Genomic DNA, 12,854 nt, shown 5'->3' on the forward strand with positions numbered 1-12,854 from the left:
ATCATCTAATATATCAATTTCCCATGTTATATACTCTCTGTAAAAATTTTTATTGACCAATATAATAACATGTCAAGCAGATATTTCAGAATCTACTTAATGATAGACATTTAAGCTATTACAATTTAAAAATGCTGCAAAATCTGTCTTTTCTTTGTAAGGCTTTCTGTATTTCGGCTTCTTTAGACTATTCCAGTAAGGGAACCGTTAGGCCAAGGAGGTAGAAATCTTATAAAGCCCTTGATACTTATTGCCAAACTGTCTTCCAGAAGCACTGAAAAAAACCTGTCCTTCGTTTAGTTCACGTGTCAGTTGATTCAAAGGGGAATCAACTGGCCAAAGAATATTATTTGGAAAAAGATTTTTTAGAAAATACGCAAACGGATTGACTTACGTTCGCACTTTATGCCGACCGACGATGAAGGAAACCTTCCGGCTCCATGGGTTCACAAAGCTGGACCAACTGGAATCCAATACGATGTAATCCCCATTTTGAGAACAAAATCTAATGGGTGAATGTTCAAAGGGAAGATGGCCTGCATACTTCAGGACTATATAAAATAATAAGACACAATTAGAATTTATTTAACACGGATACTGATTACAAATGTTTTTTTTAAGGCATTTATTTGTAAATGTTTTAGAATGTCAAAATAGAAAAAAACATTGTTTCAGCAGTTCCAATACATTGCTTACCTGGTTAAAGGTTAAGCTCTAACGATTAGAGCTTGTGAGACCCTCTAGTGAGAAATGAAATGACAAACTTAAAAAGATCAATGAAAAAAAAAAATGTCCTCCTATAAAGAAGTAGGTCCTTACCTTTTTGGTGTATGGCGACCATCAGAGAACGGTCTTCCGGGTGCAGGTATGTCAGGATGGACGTTCCAATCAGATCCTGAGGTAGGTAACCCAGCAAAGGCACTGCTCTGAGCACAGACACAGCACAGGCAGCATGTCACACGCACCAAGTAACTCAAACCTTATATACTTTCAACAGTACTTTTCAGCTAAACTCTAAATATGACAAAGGGTATGCAAAAGATGTTCATTACAGCATTTATAAATGCTACACACAACCCAAGTGCCTATATTGTGGGGAAACAGATACACAATCTAAGAAGTGTTGGTCATCTGACATATTGCATCAAAATCACCTGTGAAACTTCTAAAAAACCGATTTGCAGGCTCACCGCAAGCTTTTACTAAATCAGAATTTCTGTGGTAAGACTAGGAGTCTATACTGTTAACAAGTTCCTCAGAGGTCTCTGATGCCCTCCATTTTGCTGCCTTTTAAAAAGTCTACAAAGATCACATTATAACATAGAAAAATGCTTACGATGTTAAAAGAATAAAGCAGGCTACAAATTTATACAGAATAATTAAAATTATACAAAAACAATGTCTCCCAAAAGGTGATATCAAATAGACAACCAGTCTCAAAGCCATTTGTAGGATAAAGGTTCATGGGAAAATTCTGATGTACAGACACTCAAGATGACTTAGAAAAAACTGACTCCATAAACATTTTCTACGTGTACAAATTCACAAACACTTTCTAATGCAATAAACTTGAGCTGTTTTCAGAATAACTTCAGCTAAAATTTTCTTACTTTCTACAGATTATATTATACAAAGTATCTCACTAATTACTGTTTAGTTTCAGGGTAACTAAACGGTAATAAATAGGTAATAAACCCATTTTCAGATGCTAAAGAAATTTTTTTAAAGCTTTTTTTTTTTTTTTTTTTTGGCCGCACCACTTGGCTTCTGGGATCTTAGTTCCCTGACCAGTGACTGAACCTGGGCCCTCGGCAGTGAAAGCACGGTGTCCTAACCACTGGACCGCCAGGGAATTCCCTGTATGTTAAAATTTTTTAAAAAACCAAAATTCATAACTGTGCCAAGTTTTTTGACATTTTTGCTTATGCTTATCTGTGGTAGGGTACATTGGTTCTCAGATTTACAGATTTCACAAATAAGTAAAATTTTTAAATAAATGCGGGGGGAAATGGAGGGTACGAACAGGGGATAACAATGTTTTGTTTTTCCAAATAAAGGTATTAAAAAAACAACAATAAGCAACAACTATTATGTACTGTCACTATCTCTTTAAATAAGAAAGACTATTTTAATAACAAAAAAAAAGCAGGAAGGACGTTAAGTTCAAAATAAGTAACAGTTAAAAAAAAAAAAAAGGAAAAGGGCTTCCCTGTTGGCGCAGTGGTTGAGAGTCCGCCTGCCGATGCAGGAGACACGGGTTCGTGCCCCGGTCCGGGAGGATCCCACGTGCCGCGGAGCGGCTGGGCCCGTGAGCCATGGCCGCTGAGCCTGCGCGTCTGGAGCCTGTGCTCCGCAATGGGAGAGGCCACAACAGTGAGAGGCCGCGTACAGGAAAAAAAAAAAAAAAAAAAAGTAACAGTTCTTCACACACAAAATAATCTGCCTTATTTTTCTTTCTCTTTTCCCCCCTCACTTCAGACTAATAAAAATTCATCATAAACTGTTTGGGAAGCACCTGTCTAGTTGGAAAAAACACTGGAATAGGACTTGGAGGCCAGAGTCGTGGTCTCATTTGGACCACAGTCATCTAATACCATGTGGTCCACGTTCATTGTCCTCTTGTGCAAAATGGAAAAATAATTTCTGACTTTCCTAAAGCTTTGAAATAAATATGATAATGTGTAAATCTTAGCACTATAACATGCAAAATATTTACATTAAAAATTTACACAACACGGGACTTCCCTGGTGGTCCAGTGGTAAAGAATCCGCCTTCCAATGCAGGGGACACAGGTTTGAGCCCTGGTCCGGGAACTAAGATCCCACCCGCGGCGGGGCAAATAAGCCCGCGCCACAACTACTGAGCTCATGCACCTCAGTGAGACAGCTTGCATGCTGCAAACTACAAAGCCCACGCGCTCTGGAACCCACGCGCCGCAACTGGAGAGCAGCCCGCAGTGCAACGAAGAAATCCTGCGTGCCTCAACAAAGACCCCGTGTGCCGCAACTAAGACCCGACGCAGTCAAAAATATACATACAAGGAAAATAAATAAATATTTTTTAAAATTTACACAACACAAATTTCAAACTAACAAAACTCAAATGCGCAAATGAGTAGATTCAGCTCTATCACGTTCCGTTTAACATACGTTAAACGTTATGTAAACTTTTAAGTATTTTTATTTATTTTCAGAAACAAGTTTCTTTTAGGCTTAAAGAAGTACTTACCTTTCATCTATTTCAAGAAAAACACACCCGGGGGTGTGTGTTGTGGTAAAAATTCTTTTATCCACTGGGATTCGAGGAGCTATGGAAACCAGAAAGACTGGTTTAAAGGCAAATACCTAATTAACTATCCACTTAACATATTAAGGAGGGAACAAACGCTATATGCCACGGCAGAAATCTCACCTAGGGACCAGGCCTTTGAGCAGCCAAAGCTAATAACTTTCACTATTAACCACATTTTAACTAGGTCAAAACGTGATGCCTACTAAAGTTAATTTTAAACAGACAGAAAGTCTGTGCACATCGAATAGTTTACCCATCACAATCTAACAGTCAAAGCTGGGGTCATTTAGAGTTCAGGACAAAAATGTTTCATCATATTTAGGGGCTGAATACAACTAAGCTAATAGGATGTGAAAGGTCAGTGCAGCAGGGACGCATTTAATCTGTAATAAAGTCGGGGTGGTCAGTGCTGCTCTGACAATGTAGTGATTAATTCATTCGGGAACAATCAGCACGCCACTAATTCCGCATTTGCTTATGCACGATTTCATTTGCGAGAAACGCGAGGTGAATGCAGAAAATAGCAGCTAGTTGAATGGAGTCTCTTAGGAACGTGAAGAAACATGCACACACCTGAAACATCCACCTGCGGCCTCGGTTCACCAGGTGTGCCCTGAGCCACGCCCGTCCAACCTGGTGATGGAACTTCCCCTCACTCCTCACAGTAATGCACAAGCTGCAGCCCTCCCAACACCCATGTCCACAGCAGGCTGCAGGGCTTTTCTGCCGTGGGGAGCCGCATTTATTGTATCACTTGTGCATTTCTTCATCATTTAATGTGTAACACCGTGTTACCGTTTTATGAGATGCCCGTCTTATTTTTAATGTATGGTTACTTAAGTGTTGTGCCCCTAACCTCATTTTTCCCATAAGCCCTGTGGTTTGTGTGAATTATTTTGCACAGGATGGTAAGTTTTAGGAAAGCATATGTCACGTTACAGCAGGACCAACTGTAATTTCAAATGATAAACGGAAGCTGCTTCTGTATTGATATTTGAATTCAGCAATGTTGTTCTGGCATTGGAAGACATAAATTATACTTTTTACTCAGGGGGTTTTCAAAACACTTAAAAAATATAAATTCATTCTTGTGACCTCTGTGTGCAACAATTTCAGTGCTCTTCTGTCACACAGGACAGAAGCAAAAGGCCACAGGATGGCCACCAGCAGAGAAAGGATTAGAAGACTGTGCATCTGTGGCCAAGTCTATGCTCAGACGCCTGGGCCATGCTGTCCTTAAAGGAGATGACCACACAGGAAGTCAAGGTCAGCAAAGAGAGACGTCAGGGAAAATCAGCTCAGGGCCCAGCTGAAGACAGTGGCTGCAGTAAACAGGCTTTCACGTGCTTCTTTCTGATGCGCTGACACGTCACATCTGACCTAAATGCAGACGCTCCTGACCTACCTTCGTAGCCAGAATGAATCTTCTCCACCAGCGTGAGACAGCAGGGCTCAGGCTCCGGGCGGGCTGAGCTGCGCACGTGAATCAAATAGGGGATAATCCGGAACGGGCAGTAAACCTGCCCCAGCTCCAGGGCTTCACCTCCACTGAAGAGAAGAAAAATGGTTTAGTGCCGGTCCTGACCTGTTCACTCAGTCCAACGTGCAACAAAGCCGGGGGAAATGTTTTGTTGGTAATTTCAAAGAGAGACATGTCCAGATCTAAAATGTTTAGACACATTTATTATTTATTTATTTTGGCTGTGTTGGGTCTTCCTTCCTGCGCGCGGCTTTCTCTCGTTGCAGGGAGCGGTGTCTACTCTTCGTTGTGGCGCGCGGGCTTCTCATTGTGGTGGTTTCTCTTGTTGCAGAGCACGGACTCTAGGCGCGCGGGCTTCAGTAGTTGTAGCACGTGGGTTCAGCAGTTGTGGCTCACGTGCTCTAGAGCGCAGACTCAGTAGTTGTGGCTCACGGGCCCAGCTGCTCCGCGGAATGTGGGATCTTCCCTGACCAGGGCTCGAACCCGTGGTCCCCTGCATTGGCAGGCGGATTCTTAACCACTGTGCCACCAGGGAAGTCCCAAACATATTTATTTTTGAAAGGAGGGACACGTTAGTTTAAATTTTCAGTCGCCGGCAATGATACTCGCTCGTTATTGCATGAGTAGGCGGCTTTCTGCGGAGCCGGCTCACCGAGGTGAGCGTGAACCGCTCACTCATTCCAGCGTGACTTTCTGCTCCTGCTGGGAAGAGGGCCAGGCACAGCCACCTGTTTTGCCTCGTGTGTCTAAACCACGTACCACATGGCGGGAAACAGGGCCCCCTGGGATCGCGCCCCCAAGCCGGCCCTCCGTCAGCCCTTCCTACGCCCTCGTTCAAATGACCGATTCAGTCCCACCGCTTCAGCGCTGCGCGGCCCGGCGCAGGCCTGGTGTGCGGCTCAGCATCACCCACGCTGCCTGGCTCCAGGGAGATGGCGGGGCTGGACCCTCCCGGCCAAGCGGCGCGGAGGCTGCTCGTTCCCTCTCAGGAGGGCCCCGGGGGCGAGGGGTCTGCAACAACCACACAGATGTCCCTCCCGTTTCCCCAGCCTGGCTGCCTGGAAGACGTTTCCACTTGGACCTGCCCGAACGTCCCAGCCTGTACTTCACGCTCCCCGTTTCTGCCCGGCGCACCTCTCCTCGCCGACCGTCACGAGCACGGACGCTCGGGGGTCTCGGGCCCCACCCGCGCTCTCGCCTCCCACCCGTCCCTCTCGCTTCTCTCCTCTGACTCCAGCATCTCCTGTCACTTCTCCACTCTCAGCCGTGACCCTGCTTCCTGAGTCTCCGCTCAGAAGAGCGCCTTCTCCCGACACTCACCTGCGAGCATCTGTACTTGTGCTAGTGGCTCCCCTCCCACTTCTGTGAGTGCTTTCTCCAGGCTCATCCCATCCTGAGCTTCTCAGTGCCATCTATACGCCGATGACCTGCACGTCTGTGTCTAGCCCGGCCTCCTCCCCTGAACCCCGGGCTCCTGGACCAACGCCTCGCCAACATCACGAGGCAGATTTCTACTCGACACTGCACGCTTACCTAAAACTAAGGCACACGTTCTCCCCTCTGCTCTCCAGGCAGCTGCTTGTCCTACAGTTTCCTCCTCCCCAATACACGGCACCTTGAGCCAAGACTCCCACGTCACCTGACTACTCTTTCTATCTGCACCGGAAACTAACCCACCAGTATATTCTGGAAGGTCTCCCCTACAGAAATACCCAGAAGATGGAAAGTGTCTCCACCTCCACCTCCACCACCTGGTCCAGGACCCGCCTTCTCCCAGCTGCACCGCATCAGCGCCACGCCCACCCCCCCACACACCCCCTCCCCCCGCTCCAACCTCCCACCCCAGCACAGGACCTTCTGCACGGCACCCGACGTGAGCCTTCCATAATCAATGACATTTCCTTCTAAGAAATGAAAATGCCCTATCCCTACCCACTGAACAGTCCTGAAGCAACAAACCGTATGGCAACAACCACCCACCCAGACTTGGCCTCCAGGTGAGCAATGCTGTTTCCTGGCACAAGGAATGGGGGATACTGAAGAAATGATGGACGCAGGTCTGGGGCAGGAACCGTCTAGGTTGAGCCCGGGACGGCAAATCTGAAAGAAAGGAAGCTGTCAAAACCACTGGGGACTGTCACCAGGCCAGGAGCGAACCTAGCTAGCCTATAGCTAACCAGCGGCTCCCACTGGCCGGGGAGGGACAATGGGAGCACCTGGAGGCACGAGGAGAACCTTCTCTTTAGGATGAGATTCTAAAATAGTGACGGAGGGAATGACGAAAGAGCGCAGACTTGCTTCAAAATCATGAGATGGGGGGTGGGGGGACCGAGGTGGTGGCACAGACGACACTGGACTGGCCACGAGGTTCAAGTTATTAATGCTGAAGGATCAGTGCATATCAGGTCATTGTACTATTTTTCTCTACTTTTATATTATTTTGAAAATTCCCAAAGTTTTAAAAATAATTAAGTGGCTACCCTGAATAAAACCTTTCATTCAGAAGTCAAAACGCCCTATGGTCTGGCCCCTGCTTCCTCATCTTCTTCCACCCTCCCCCCGCTCCCACCACCCACAGGCTGGGCGTGCTCTGCCCCAGGGCCTTTGCACTGGCTTGGAACGCTCTTCTCTCAGACACGCTAACAGCTTGCTCCCTCACCTCCTTCAGGCCTCTGGCCCCATTCAGGCTTCTCATTAGAGAAGAGTTTCTTGACCACCCTGAACACACCAGCGACCACTGCCCAGGACCCCCTTACTCTGCTTTTCTGTTCTACGTACAACTTATCACAGCCAACACATGTACATTTAGACAGCTGTTTATTACTCGTCTCCCCCACCACAGAACCTCAGGTCCATGAGGGCAGAACTTCGTTTTGATCCCAGCACCCGTAATAGTGCCTGGCTCAGGAAAGGCACCTGAAAATATTTACCAACATAACAAACACACAGAGCGCTTACTACGCGGCAGGCACTGCTCTCAGATCTTCATAACCAACAACTCAGCAGCGAGTGACAGAAAGAACCGACATGGCCCTCCCCGCACACGCACACGCACACCCTTCCAGGTTATCCCTCCCCAAGCATTCGAATACTCTTAGCGCGAGTCCCCCTCAGTTCCATGGAGTGTCTGAATGATCCATTACAAGGGTTTCTCTTCCCCACACATCAAGAGCATTTAGTAACCTCAATACTACTGTTGGTGATCATGACATCATTTAAAACCATTTTTTCTTTTTACTTTGAAAGTAACATTAACATATCACAGTAAATTTGGAAGAGAAAAAAAAAATCACTAATAAATCCTACCAGAAATCAACTATTAAAATTTTGATCTCTTTCCTTCTGGTTCACTGTCACTGGACCTTTTAAGTCCTCATAAATACACCTATCTTGCTTTCTTTCAGGTTGTTCAAAATTTTAAAAATTAAGTTTAAATGTGACTGAAAAACAAAAACAAAAGAACCCAAAAAAACTGTCATCTGAAAGTATATTTCATGTCCAGTAACTCTCACATGCCCCTGGATTAAGAATGATCTTTCTGGTCTCTTCCCCTATTGCATTATTATCTACTTTTCTCATAAGTACATGTATCTTCTCCTCAATCAAAATACAAACTTCTTGCAGCAAGAACCAAGTCTTGTCTTTTGTACCCACAACAGACCTAGCTGAATAAAGCATCAAAATAAGTGCCAAATAAAATCAGAGGGATAAATTTGGAATTTGGGATTAACAGATAAGGACTACTATATATAAAACAGATAAACAAGGACCTACTTTATAGCACAGGGAACTATATTTAACATCTTGTAATAATCAATAATGGAAAAGAATCTGAAAAAGAATATATATATGTATGTATATATGTGTATATATATATATATATATACACACACACGTATAACTGAACCACTTTGCTATACAGCTGAAACATTGTAAATCAACTATACAGTCAATAAAAAAATAAAAATTAAAAATAAATAAATAAAAAAATAAAGTAAAACCAGAGCCCACTCCACCGTTCCTGGCCTCCAGGAGCTCCCACACTCACCGGATCCTGAAGAAAAAGGATTTCACCGGAGCGAATGCATAGCGTGAGGCTGCTGGAAACAAACACACGTGTCAGTGTCCCGCCCCCACGTGGCTCCTCCCCAAACTGTCACTGCACAAACGGGAGACTCTTTTCAGGGACAGAGCTGCTCTTGATTAAAATAGGACTCTCCTCCCTCACTAAGATCTAGATCTATCCAGTATTTTCCCAGGGCTTTTCCGTGTTGAACAGTAACCGTCAGGTGAGACCCTGAGAGCACCTGACCGAGGCCTCTCCCTGTCCCCGCCCTGCAGTCCTGTCTGCATTTCTGCTCCTGTCCGGACTCACTGCTTCAAATGTCAACGTAATCATCCTGCGACACAATTACGTCGCTGGTAATATTCTATTCCCCTGTGACAGTTTGGACACACGTCAAAAACTGGGAATTCCGATTACTTAGAGCTTTCAGGTAGAGGATACATACATTTCTTTCCTTGGACAAGTTCCCCAGAGCTGTGTTCCTAGATTAGATGATATCATCTCATGACTCTCATCATATATTGGCAAACTTAGCTCCAGCAGATGGTACCAATTCAGCGTCATTAATAACACTTTCTCACACCCCTCATGCCGAAGGTTTTGCTTCAATTTTATTGACTTCGCATTTATTTTATTGATGTGTGAGGTGGTAATTCAGAAACATTTAAATTTGCCCATCTTAGGAAACTGAATTTATTTCCAAACTTATTTCCAAGTGTTTGTTGATTACTTTATTTCGTCTGTTAGAACTCCCTGAATATATATCTTTTGGGCATTTACTCACTGGAGTGAAAAGTTTTCAGTTATAGAAACCAAGGAAATGTTTACAACCAAGGAGACGTTTTTTAAAAATATACACTGAGGGCTTCCCTGGTGGCGCAGTGGTTGAGAATCCGCCTGCCGATGCAGGGGACACGGGTTCGTGCCCCGGTCCGGGAGGATCCCACGTGCCGCGGAGCGGCTGGGCCCGTGAGCCGTGGCCGCTGAGCCTGCGCGTCCGGAGCCTGTGCTCCGCAGCGGGAGAGGCCGCAACAGTGAGAGGCCCGCGTACCGCAAAAAAAAAAAAAAAATACATATATATATATATATACACTGAAGGAGCACCTACAACGAGGATTCTGAAGAACAAAATACTGAACATGGTCCAGGTGTTTGTACTCCTAAGGAAAGGATCGTAGGAAGAATAAGCAAATGGGCTTTTGAGTGATCAAGAAAAATGTTCACGACTAAAAAAAAGCCCTCCAGTTTAAAAGTACAGGGACCAGTGACCAAACTGCTGTAATTCGTGAAACTATGAAAATTACAGGCCCAGAATTCTGAAGCCAAAAGTTCTTACAGAATGTCTGTGAGAAATAACAGAAAGAACTTGACAAAGTAAGCTAAGGAAATTAATTACTCTAAGATATGCTAACATAGAAACTGTTTCTGGAGTTTCTATGGAGGAATTAAGGCAAGATAAAGATTTTTTTTTTTTTTTTTTGGCGGTACGCGGGCCTCTCACTGTTGTGGCCTCTCCCGTTGCGGAGCACAGGCTCCGGACCCGCAGGCTCAGCGGCCACGGCTCACGGGCCCAGCCGCTCCGCGGCACGTGGGATCCTCCCGGACCGGGACACGAACCCGCGTCCCCTGCATCGGCAGGCGGACTCTCAACCACTGTGCCACCAGGGAAGACCAATATAAAGATTTTTCAAAAATACCCTTGATTTTCCGAGCTGATTCTCGTGGGTGGGAACCGTCCCTCGGTGACACTTTCAAACGCTCGCCTTTGTCTGAGGACAGTTCTCCTGCTTTAAGGCGCAGTCTCAGCAGCCGTGGGGTCAGAGGGGCTCTGGATTCACGCTGCCAAGGTGAAGGCCGGCTCCATCCTTGCAGGCACTGTGACCTTGGCATCTCTGTGACCATGGCAGTTAAGAAAGGGCACAGTTGCTGGCTCTGAGGGACCTGACTGTTGCCTGAGCCCTGCTTCCCACGGGCTGCCCCCGGCCCGTGCCCGTACACAGAGCAGGCAACGAGGCAGGACCATTCCGTGGAGACGCCGGGCTCCTCCAGCACGTGACAGTGGATGGACCCCCTTTGGCTGCCTGGCCCAGATGCTCTCTGAACTGTGCTGCAGCCCAAGGCTCCTGCTCCCCAACCCTCCCCCAGCCTCGCTCCTTCCAGCGAGGCCGGCGATGTGGGCTGAGGACTCCTCTCACCGCCTTCCACCCCCTCCCCCAGTAAGTGTCCCGCTTCTGGGGAAACCCAAACTAATACAGTTACTGTGTCTGTCTACCGGGGAGAATGACAGTACCTACACCTCACGAGGTCTTCGTGAAGATCAACTCAGTTAATCCACGAAAGCAAAGAGAAGGGTCCCTGGCAAACAGTAGCCGTTCAATAGATGACAGCAGTTAAGACGAGCCTCTATGCTGCAATGCTCCAAATATCTCCAGGCCTCCCCCAACCCGCAGCTTGCTGGCTTCTCACAGAAACCCTGTATTAACAGGCACATCAGAAACTGCGTTTCTCATTTTACAGTGAGAAGCCAAGTGGCCTCCAAGGTTCACGAAGGGACAGAATGCAATTTGAAACTCAGACCTTCAGATTCTGAGCTTAACATTCTTTGCACATAAAAAAATACCGCAACTCTGCTGTAAGGTGAACTCGCTTACACTACTTACACATTGTAGCAGGCACCTGAATTCAACTGCCCCCCCCCCGCCCCAGGAGTCCTGTAACACAGAGAGCCAGCCTACCGGATCTCAAAAACAGGAGATGGGGGCCCGCTGTCACTTCCACACCTGGGCTGGAACGCGCGAGTTCTTGTTTCTGGAAGCGTGTTCTAAAGAAACAGCGGTCAGATCCTTCTGAGAGGTCTGTACAAAGAGCCTAAGTGGAAATGTGCTCTAACACAGGGCCAAAGCTGACAACTGCTGAGCTTAGAGCTTCCCGTGTCCTCTTAATGTTCTATGAGTGCAAAGGAAGGGACAGAAAGAGGTAACATGAGCACAGCCCAGAAATGGTGTGCAGCTAAACAACGGCCCTCAAGGAGGGTGTGGATCCTTGGGGTTCCTAAAACAAAAGTATAGTGTGAGAAGGAAACTAAATGGACATCATCTTTATGGAGCAAGTAAATGTCTAGGTCCAAGAGACAACAATTTCAGGGACTACTACGTTTCTACAAGTAGGGGAAATACCGTTAAGTAATTAGCAAAGATAAGAAAGTGAAAAGATCAGGGACTTCCCTGGTGGTCCAGTGGCTGGGACTCTGCGCTTCCACTGCAGGCGCATGGGTTTGACCCCTGGTCGGGGAACTAAGATCCCGCAAGCCTTGCAGCACAGCCAAAAAAAGACAAGTGAAAAGATCAGACAGAGACTATAGGGCAATACTGAAGGGAAAATGGGAAAGACCTGGTGAACAGTACCACATGTCTGTTCTGTTCACTGTTGTACCTTAGCACCTAGAACAGCTCCTGGCCCACAGGGACTGCCATATGATGTCTACGGAATGAATAAACGATTAACAAAAGCAGAGAAACAAACGTGGACAATTAAAGGTGGAAAACACATGTTTCAGAAAGAGGAAGAAAAATGAAATCAGTGTTTTTGAATGATGGGAAAAGGAGAGGGAGCTGGAAGAAAGCAAGGGTGACAGGTGTCTTTTCTGAAGCTTATAAAAAAACGTGCACAGAGAATGGGGCGAGGGTCTGTGATTGAAAAAAGAAGGCTATAACACTGTTCTTCACTGGACTGAGAACTGGATTAAAAACCAGAATGAGTACAGAGCTCTAGATTTGCGGGATGAAGTTCTCAGGATCTGTTTCACAACCCTGTGAATGTACTTAACGCTACGGAACTGTACACTTGAAAATGGTTATGATGGTAAATTTTGTGAATGTGTTTTTTACCATAATAAAAATAATCAAAATCTTTTTAAAATGAGAGAAAAGGGTTTGGGATCAAAAAGAAAGTTGGTCTTTACTAAGTTCTTTAAGAGACATTTCACAAAAAATATGAAATAGGGAATAAACGGTGAC

The 12,854-nt window shown here is 45.9% G+C and overlaps 1 protein-coding gene across 1 annotated transcript in view; it reads right to left on the reverse strand.

Annotated features, from left to right (window-relative positions):
- PER3 (period circadian regulator 3) overlaps positions 1–12,854 on the reverse strand; it is a 61,025-nt gene that overhangs the window by 43,928 nt on the left and 4,243 nt on the right. Inside the window, 5 exon segments of the mRNA XM_059052557.2 lie at positions 395–551; positions 820–926; positions 3,230–3,308; positions 4,698–4,840; positions 8,821–8,872. Coding sequence (XP_058908540.1) covers positions 395–551; positions 820–926; positions 3,230–3,308; positions 4,698–4,840; positions 8,821–8,872 — 538 coding nt within the window.

The sequence above is a fragment of the Kogia breviceps genome, chromosome 1 (assembly GCF_026419965.1).
Source record: "Kogia breviceps isolate mKogBre1 chromosome 1, mKogBre1 haplotype 1, whole genome shotgun sequence".
Lineage (NCBI taxonomy): Eukaryota > Metazoa > Chordata > Mammalia > Artiodactyla > Physeteridae > Kogia > Kogia breviceps.